Source organism: Cricetulus griseus, chromosome X (genome assembly GCF_003668045.3).
Source record: "Cricetulus griseus strain 17A/GY chromosome X, alternate assembly CriGri-PICRH-1.0, whole genome shotgun sequence".
Classification (NCBI taxonomy): domain Eukaryota; kingdom Metazoa; phylum Chordata; class Mammalia; order Rodentia; family Cricetidae; genus Cricetulus; species Cricetulus griseus.
This window is the reverse complement of record NC_048604.1, coordinates 44,126,219-44,135,964: the sequence shown is the minus strand read 5'-3', so window position 1 is coordinate 44,135,964 and position 9,746 is coordinate 44,126,219. Positions and strand designations below refer to the sequence as shown.

At 39.5% G+C, this 9,746-nt stretch overlaps 1 protein-coding gene across 1 annotated transcript; it reads left to right on the top strand.

Moving 5' to 3' along the window:
• The first annotated feature begins 302 nt into the window (after positions 1-302).
• Positions 303-599, top strand: Tceal7 (transcription elongation factor A like 7). Its single transcript, XM_035449935.1, has one exon. The coding sequence runs from the start codon at positions 303-305 to the stop codon at positions 597-599; it is 297 nt and encodes a 98-aa protein (XP_035305826.1).
• The last annotated feature ends 9,147 nt before the right edge of the window (positions 600-9,746 follow it).

Below are 9,746 nucleotides of genomic sequence, written 5' to 3'. Positions count from 1 at the left end.
GGGAGTCACTTAGACTGGGGTTCTTAGGATGGGAGTTGCAAAGGGACAATGCTGGGTAAATTTTGCAGCTTCACTGGCCATTCAGTTTATCTACTGGCAAAAGGGTGGGTTCAAGGTTGAGGGGCGGGGATGAGGAAAAGGTAAGATTGAACAGGAAGCTGAAGAAGAAGCTGAGACATTTTCAGTTTTTAAAGGCTGGAAAAATGGCCTCATACCCTGATTCAAAGAGAAATCGATTCAAAAGTAAGAAAGTAATTGTCTCTTCATTTTCTCCCTGAAGTTAAGCAGGAAACAACAACATCATGCAAAAGTCCAGCAGCGAAAAAGAAGGAAAGGCCCAGTGCAGTGAGCCAAAGACGGAGGACGAACATCCTTATAGAGCATTGGAAGGCCAGAGAATGGAAGGGAATTTCAGACAGCGGCTGCTTGAGTCTCTTGAAGAATTTAAAGACGACTTAGACTACAGGCATTTTAAAGGCGAAGAAATGACAGGAGAGGAAGAAGAGATGGAAAGGTGTTTGGAAGAAATAAGAAGTTTGAGAAAAAAATTTAGGGCTCTGCATTATAACCATACCCATTCTCGGGACCATCCCTTTTAATGCAGTGGCCTCAGAAATTATTTTCTGCTATTAATACTTCCACTGCTTTTTGTTTCCATTTTTCTTTATAAATATGTGCTATCATTTCCCTTCAATCTTTCACTATTGGTTACAGTAATATAAATTTCATGCTGAACACATCTCATCTTTCAGTTCTACGCCACTGATTTAATAAGAAGTTTTGTTCATTTACACGAGAGGAAAATCATCTGGTAGTTCATTGTAAACCAAAAATTGCAAGCTCCAAAGCAATATGTATGTGTCCATTTATGTATTATGCCATGCAAAGTCTTATTCTATGCCAAAGAGGTGAACCTGTATCCTCTTTCTTCTTATTTTCCACAAAATGAATATATGTATCTGTATTATTAATGTTGCATCACAAAATGAAAAAAACAGTAAGACATAAATGAAAGAGGCTTATCAGCCACTTTTGGAAAGCAGTGAACAGTATGCTTTTAATAGCAGAAATATAAAAAGGATTGCCAATTGCAAATTACCTTTGGATTTCTTAGCCAGAGGAATAAACCTTACCATTATAAAAATACATATGTTTAAGACTTGCTCATTTCATGGGGGAAAGTATTCGCATCACAGGAATTTTTGTCTCACAGACCTGCTATGGGACGGTAGCTCTGGGCTGTGTTTGATGAGACCTTGTATGCACCTGTACATACAGAAACTTAGCTTGTGTACAGGCATCCATTTAAGGAAGGACATGGCATGTTTCAATATATGCTCCAGAACAAGCCCAGAAGGCAGAGGTGGTGCCTTCCATGACAGCCCTCAGCTTTTGAACACCACGTTTGTGTCCATCACATCCTGCCTTGGTCTTTTGTTCTCTGATAGTCCCACAGCGGCTGATGCACTGGGGTCTTTATGTATCAAATCTCCACTAAATTTCCAATGAATTGATCTCCCAGTGTCTTAAATCACTGTTTTGTAGCGACATTTAAAACAGGTGGCACTGCTGGAAGATTGCCAGTTCCACACTGTCCTGGGACACATTTTTGTCCTGGATACACATTGAGAAGTAGAATCATTTGAGCATATGTTAATTCTGTTCAATTATTACAGGAATTTCTAATCTGCTTTTCATATATGTACACTACCATTGCATAAGTTATTTTATTTCCCTAAGTCATTGATAACATTTTTCTTGTGTGTGTGTGTGTGTGTGTGTGTGTATGTGTGTGTTTGTGTGTGTGTGTGTGTGTGTGTGTGTGTGTGTGTGTGTGTGTGTGTGTGTGTGTGTGTGTGTGCTTCTATAGTCCAGAAGTTGACAGGTGTCTTCCTTGATCCCCTTCCATTTTATTTACTGAGGCAGGGTCTCTTGGCAAACCTTACTCACCAATTTAAGGTACTTTATGTAGCTAGCCAGCCCTAGGATCCTGTGTCTGAATCCCAAGTACTAGGATTACAGGCAGCTGCTACACCTGCCAGGCTTTTATGTGGGCTCTAAGGATCTGAATTATGGTCCTCTCACTTATACACCAAGCATGATTATCCACAGAGCCATCTCCTCAGACCAACATGTTTCATGGCCTAAATGTTTTTTATTTTCGTCACCCTAGTAGAAATGAATTTGTCTCTGAAACCACCCCCCCCCCAAAAAAAACCAAGAAATGAAGTTGTCTCTCTGTGTGGTTTTCTTCTGCCTTCTCTTCTTTTCTTTTTTCATTACTCCCATCTTTTATTATATTTATTAAATAATTAATGAAAATATGTGGATGTAGCAGCCTACTTTAAGTTAGCAGCTGGAAATTAAATGCTACAAAATACAAAACCTTTTCTCAATAATGGACACTTAACATTCCCCAAAGCAAGAACAATTGAACATTTTATTGCCTGTTAAACATAAAAATGGGTTATATTAATGTTCCTCATAGCTGGAGAATTCAAGGAACAATAAATTTGTTCTATGCACATAAAGTGTTGACTGACATGAAAAACAACTGCCAACATCCCTACACTGATGACTTTCACACTGGAGCCTGGCTATTTTGGGAGTTATCTGGAATGCAAGGGGATAGTGTTAATGATGAACAACTTTTACTTTGTAGTAAATAATTACGTGTATTTAATGTTAAACATATCCTCCCCGTTGAAATAATACAGAACTCCAATATATAAAACAAATTTTAGGAAACTGTATTGGCAGTGGTGACTGACGTGTTCTCTCTCCACACATATCCTGGGAATGTGTGGCTGCTTCCCTCTCTGTGAACGCTAGGGAAATGCTTGGCAGACCAAGCCTCACTACATTTGGATCACAATTCAAAGACTGGGCATCCTTCCAGGGACATAAAAAGGTATGTAAGGGAGTCTAAGAGTCATCCACATGACCACCAACCCTCCCTGCTCTTTTTAGATAATTAATAGGCAGAGGAAGTATGACTGCTATTTCATGAATTGACTTCTAGCTCTCTAAATCTAGGCTTTTTTTCTTTTTGGATTTTTAGTAGCCACAAATTAATCCTTCTGATTTTGTTAGTGTAGCTCTCAAATTTGGTGTCACTTTCACTTTTAGAACACAGTACAGCAATATATCTTCCCAGACAGCAAGAAAGTGCTGAATGCTCCCAGGTAATGTCTTTGCCCATAATCTGATACTCTGGTTCTTTTTTATTTTCTGTATTATCTTTCTAGTCAAAGAATACTTTGCCCGATACTGGGAACAGAGCTCTTCATCCATGAAACTTCGCTTGCCAGGGATGCATCTTTGTAGGTCACCACGGTTGAGTCACACAGAATCTGAAAACTGAAGCGGACATCATGGTTTATGTCATCTATGTGTGCCACAACTTATGGTGTGTTGTCATGTGTATTTTAGATTACATTTCTTACATTTCTCTGGTGTCTGTAAACACTCCAAAAAGTTTAGCCTGATATTTAGCCACGTGACCCTGCACTCCACATGCATGATGACCTCATACTTCATTATCATCTCTTGAAATGTTTCCATTCTTAGATTTTTAAAAATTCTACACGGTGTCTGCAATGTTTGGTACTTCAGGCATACACCTTTAATCCCAGCAACCAGAAGGCAGAGGCAGGCCTAACTGTGAGTTCGAGGCCAGCCAGTTCTACAGAGTGAGTTCCAGGACAGCCAGGGTTCCACAGTGAAACTCTGTCTCAAAATAAAATGTCAAGATGCCAACATGTTTTGTTTAACACCCAGGACACAAAGAACCACTCAGGAGCAGTGACACCAAATCTGAGAGATACATTTACAAAAGCGGAAGAATTAATTTGCTGCTACTAAGAATCTAGAAAAGTCTAGCCATCCATATGGTACTGACTCTGCAGGTATAGAAGATGCATGGTGGTGGGGTCTTTGGAGCCTTTCAGCACAGTGTCAGAGAGTCACTGACACCAAGAACTATGTAGCAGTACTGAAGTACTTGTAGGGTGACCTTGAAACATTACTGCATGAAGATCTGAAGGTGACTCAATGGAGAGATCCTAGAATATTACAGATGGTAGGACAGTAAGATATTCATTGAAGAAAGCTGAAGACACAGTGCAAAGCTTGCCAAGACAGAGGATATATTGCTACAAGCAGCAGAAGTAGACAGGCGGGGCTACCCAAGCCCTCTGGAAATTCATCATGAGCCCTAAATGTTGGCCATAGAGTTACAGGATTTGATGCTTACCTTGTTGCATTTTAGTCTTTCTTTGCTTGGATCATTCCTTGCTATGATTATATTCTTCCCTTTTGTAATTAATGATTACATTTTGTGCCACTGTGTGTTAGAACTGAGCAATTTGATTTTTTATTTTATTCTTTTTTCTTCTTCTCCTCTCTCTCTCTCTCTCTCTCTCTCTCTCTCTCTCTCTCTCTCTCTCTCTCTCTCTCTCTCTCTCTGAGTCCACTATTAAAAGACTTCCTTGAGTCTCAGAAGAGAATTCAGACTTTTAAAAGTGTTGACATTGTTAAAGACTATGGAAACTTTTGAAGTTGGATGAGTCATATTTTTGCATTGTAAGGTAAGATTATGGGACTAAGATGCAGAAGGTTACAGTTTATAATAGATGGGCTTGTGAGTCAAGTTGGCAAGGGGTTGACTTGTGATCTTTAGAATTCTCAACCTGAGGGGATCTGGAACCATATGGGAGAAAAACCTCCAGGCACACCTGCAAGGATTGATTAAATTATATTAGCCTAGGAGGAACTGTCTTGATTGGGTTAACTGAGGTAAGAAGACCCACTCTGAAGAAAGGCCATAGAATTCCCTGGGCTTGGATTCTTAACTGTATGAACAAGGAAGCTACCCGAGCACAGAACTCTACTTCCTGGATGTGGATATAATGGTTAAGCCTTCTCAAGCTCCTGCCACCACGAAGGACTATACCCTGGGACTGTTAACAGAAATAACCTCCCCTTTCCTCTCATCTTCCTCCTCTCTCCTTCCCCCTCCCCATCCCTTCCTTCTTTCTTCCTTAAGTTGATTTCATCAGGCTATATTTTATCACAACAGAGACATAACTAATACATATGATAATCCTGCTTATATTTTTCTAATAACTGCAAGGTCAGTGGTTCTCAACCTATGGGTTGCAACCCATTTGGTGGTCAAATATATGATACCCTGAATATCAGATGTTTACATTAAATTTCATAACAGCAGCAAAATTACAGTTAATAAGTAGCAACAAAAATAATTTTATGGTTGGGAGTCAGCACAACGTGGGGCACTGTATTAAAGGGTCGAAGCACTAGGAACGTTGAGAACCACTATACAAGGCTGTTTTCACAGCAACTTCACCACTTGACCTTCCCATTTTAATGTAGAAAGATTCCAGGTCCCCACATCATTTTTCCCTTTTTTATTTAAATTAGAAACAAGTTTGTTTTACATGTCAATCCCAGTTCCCTCTCCCTTCCCTCCTCTCCTGCCCCCCACCAACCCCCATCCCAACCCATTTCTGCTCCCTATGGAGGGTGAGGCCTTCTATGGGAATCTTCAAAGTTTGTCATATCATTTGGAGCAGGGCCTAGACCCTTCCACATGTGCCTAGGCTGAGAGAGTAGCCCTCTATGTGGAGTGGGCTCCCAAAGTCCATTTGTGTACTAGGGATAAATACTTATCCATTACCAGATTGCCCAGACCACCAAACTGACATCCACATTCAGGGGGTCTGGGTCTGTCCTGTGCTGGTTTTCCAACTATCAGTCTGGGGTCCTTGAGCTCCCCTTGTTCAGGTCAGCTGTTTTGGGGTCCCTACATCTTTACCAATGCTTCTTTCCCACTTTGAAGCATAAATATCTTAGTGCCTATGACATATCTTATTGTGCTTTTGTTAGCAATAAATGATACTGAACAGTTGTTCATGTGAGTATGGCCTCTATATCTTTTTTTGTAGAATAAAGTCCTATCATTTGAAATGTGAAAGGTTTATTTTCTTTTCTCTGAGTTGCGAAAGTTGCTTATGTGTTGTGGGTACTTATCATTTGATTGTGGTTAGAGAAAATACTTTGTATAGCATTAATCTTTTTGAAATTTATTGAAAATTGTAATTATAAAATTGTAATTTTAGGGTATTTTCCATGAGCACTTAAGAAGAATGTGTATTCTACTTTTGTTTTGTTGTAGTTACTCTCTATTTCTTTTATATTCAATTGACAGTGCTATTTAAGTCTCTTTTCCTATTTACCTTCAGCTGGGATCACCTATTTATTACTGAAAGAAGTGTCATGTTTATGCTATTGTTCTGTCTTAAAGACTCATCTTTGCTCTGTTGTTTGGTTGTATTATTATATATTACTGATAAATTTAACATTGTAATCAAAATATAGTGGCCTTCTTTGTCTCCTGTATGTTTAAAAAAAAAAAAAACGTGAAATCTGTGAGTTGGTGAAATTTGCCTTATTACCTCTCCCATCCACTTTTCTCCTCTCAAGGGTCATGTTTAAGTTTCCTGGCCTCTAAACATATTCATTCTCATATTACTATAGGTATGAATATTAGAATTTAAGTCTGCAGCACTTCTTAGTGCCATATGCTGCAGTTCTATCCATTTCTGAAAAGTTCATAATTTCATTTTTTCTTTATGGCTGAGTAAAATTCCATTTTATGTAGGTGCCGCATTTTTTTTCATACACAAATATGGACATATTTTTGTTTTCTAAATTAAGCGAGAAGTAAAAAGAGGAGTTACAAACCCAATATAAACCCGGCAGGGGTGGCACACACCTTTAGTCCAGCACTTGGGAAGCAGATCTCTGTGATTTTGAGGCCAGCCTGGTCTACAGAGTGAATTCCAGGACAACCTCCAAAGCAATACAGAGATACCCTGTCTCGAAAAACAAAAACAACAACAAAAAATCCCAATGTAAATATTGGCTTTTATGTCTGTCCAGTTACTTTCATCTGACATCTTCATTCGTCATGTAACTTTGAGTTATAGTCTGGTCTCTTTTCATTTCAACTTGATGAATACCCTTCAACATTTCTGGTAGGACAGGTTTTTCAGGAAGAAAAATCTCCTTCAGCTTTTGTTTGTCTAGGAATGCCTTACTTTATCCCTCATTTTGAAGACAGTTACAAAATACTGAACTGTTGATTGGCAGGGTATTCTTTGTTTCCTTCAGTACTTTAAACATGCTGTTGTGCTGCTCTCTGGTCTAGAAGTATTTTGAGAATTAAGTGGCTTACCAGGCTTCCACTGTACTTAACAAGACACTTTTTTCTTTCCTTCAAGAGTCTGTCTTTGTCTTTGTCTCTAAGGCTCTAAGCAGTGTGAGCACAAATACATCTTAGTATAGCTCTCTTTCTGTTTACATCACTTGGAGTTTGGGAGCCTCTTGGGTGTATACTTGAATAGTTTTCGACTCCAGTGAATTATGCATTTCACTTTGCAGCTACACAGCTTTTGCTTGGTTTCTTTCATAATTTCTTCTGTTCTTGTTCTTATGTTCTTTCCATTTTTCTTTTGTTCAATGATCATACTTAGCATTTTGAAGACATTTAAAATAGTGATTTCAAAACATGTATTGGGCCAGAGAAATGGCTCACTTGGTGGATACATGTGTTTGCTGCCAAGCACGACCAGCCTGCATTCAACCTTGGGGACAAACATGGCCAGAACTGACTACCACAAATTCTTCTCTGAGCTCTCTATTTGATTAGTGACATGAGCACATATGTGCACACCTGAATAAATAAATATGTAATGTTTTGGGGTTTTCACGACGGGGTTTCTTTGTGTTACAGTCCTGGTTGTCCTGGAACTCACTTTGTAGACCAGGTTTGCCTCAAACTCAGAGATCAGCCTGCTATGCCTCCCTGGGTGCCGGGATTAAAGGTGTGCACTGCTGCACTTGGCTATGCAATAAAATTTTGAATGTAAACAAACAGAAGGCATTACTTGGTAGGTGCTCACACAAGGACTGTAGCTTTATTTTCCTCCCTCCAGGGAGATACACTCTCCTGTTATTTTGTAAGCCTTTTGGTGAAAACTGAACATTTGTGGCAACTTTAGCAGTCAAATTCTCCGTCATCCAAGGTATATAGGGGTGAGTGTGTGTGTGTAAATCTGTGCACACACACGCACGTGACAGAGAGACAGAGAGCAATAGATTGAGGGGGATTGCTGATTAATACAGTTGTCTATTTGTTTAATGAGATTTACAAATTATTTTTGCAAACACTGTATTTCTTACTGTTTGGTATCAGTGAGGCATCTTTTTTTTAAGTATGTCTTTAGCTAGTGTTCTAATATATATACTTATCCTAATGCTAGAAAAAGCTTAAAATCCAAACATAAAACTAAAAGCAAAACACTTTTCTTGGTATTTGAAAAACAACTTAGATATTGGAATTTGTCAAGATTTCTTTGATGTAATTGAGCATATGGAATTCCCCAGTAAGTGCCGACATAGTTTCATCTCCAAAGGTTTTCATGTGTTGTGTTCTTATGATCATTCCTTTAAATATATCAACACATTTGAATATCATTTCTTTTGATTACAATTTATTAATAAGTGTATTTTTATTGCTGCCATTGACTTTTTGAGATATAGCGTCATCTGACTGGCCTGAAATTCACTATGTAGACCTTAAGATGATCTTAAAACTGTGGCAATCCTGAATTTACTTCGAAAGTGATTAGATTACAAGTGTGTCTGGCCATACCCAGAAAGAAGTCTATTGCTTTAATTTGAAAACACTTTGGGATTTGCTTCCTTTCAGATGATTAATTTGAGTCGTCAATGTCACACAACCTAGAATCACTTGGAAAGAGAGTCTTAATGAGGAATTCTCTGGATCAGGTCAGGCTGTGGGCATCTCACCGGGTACTGTTAGTAGTTGAGGCGAGAAGAGGCATCCTAGATGTGGGCCAAATCTTCTGCCAGTGGCCCAGATAAAAGGAAGTGGGAGAAGAAAAGTTTCTCTTCTTTGGCTTGGCCTTTGTTCTCAATGGTGATTTTATCTACCCTGATGCTGTTGCTGCAGCTGCCGATTCCTTCTCTGATAATAGAACCTGGCGCCTTCCTGCTTCCAACATGAACTGACGACCTGTTTCTCCCAGGCATCCTCCAGGCTCTTGGTGCAGATTAGGACTGCTGAGACACGTAGCACAGCCTTGAGGGCTGAACTAGTTCATTCTCGACCTTTTGTCCACTATCATGTTTAAACCAACCTAGTAAACAAGTCTTTTATGGCCAGTGAGATAGCCTCAGCCAGTAAAAGTGTTGGCTGCCAAGTCTGGTGCCCTGAACAACCAAGGAATTGAGGTCCATCTCAGTAACCCACATGGTGGAACTAGAGAAGAAAATAATTCTGCGCTGTGTGGCATCTTCTGAACTCTGCATCCACGCTATGGCATGTAATTGTATGGCCGCATGCGTGTGTGACACATGTTGTAAATGGATGATAAATACAGTGGAACATCTCAGAAGCGACACCTCAAAGGGAAATAGACTAGCTCACAGCGTACCCTACCTCTCAAAGGGTTTAATGTGCCTCCTCACACTTCTTTCATTTTTTTGTTTGTTTGGTTGGTTGGTTGGTTTTTTGGCGACAAGGTCTTGCTATGCAGCCTTGGCTGGCCTGTACCTCTCTGTGTAGACCAGTCTGGCCTTGAACTCATAGAAATCTGCTGGCCTTTGCCTCCTGAGTGCTGAGATTAAAGGCACCTGTG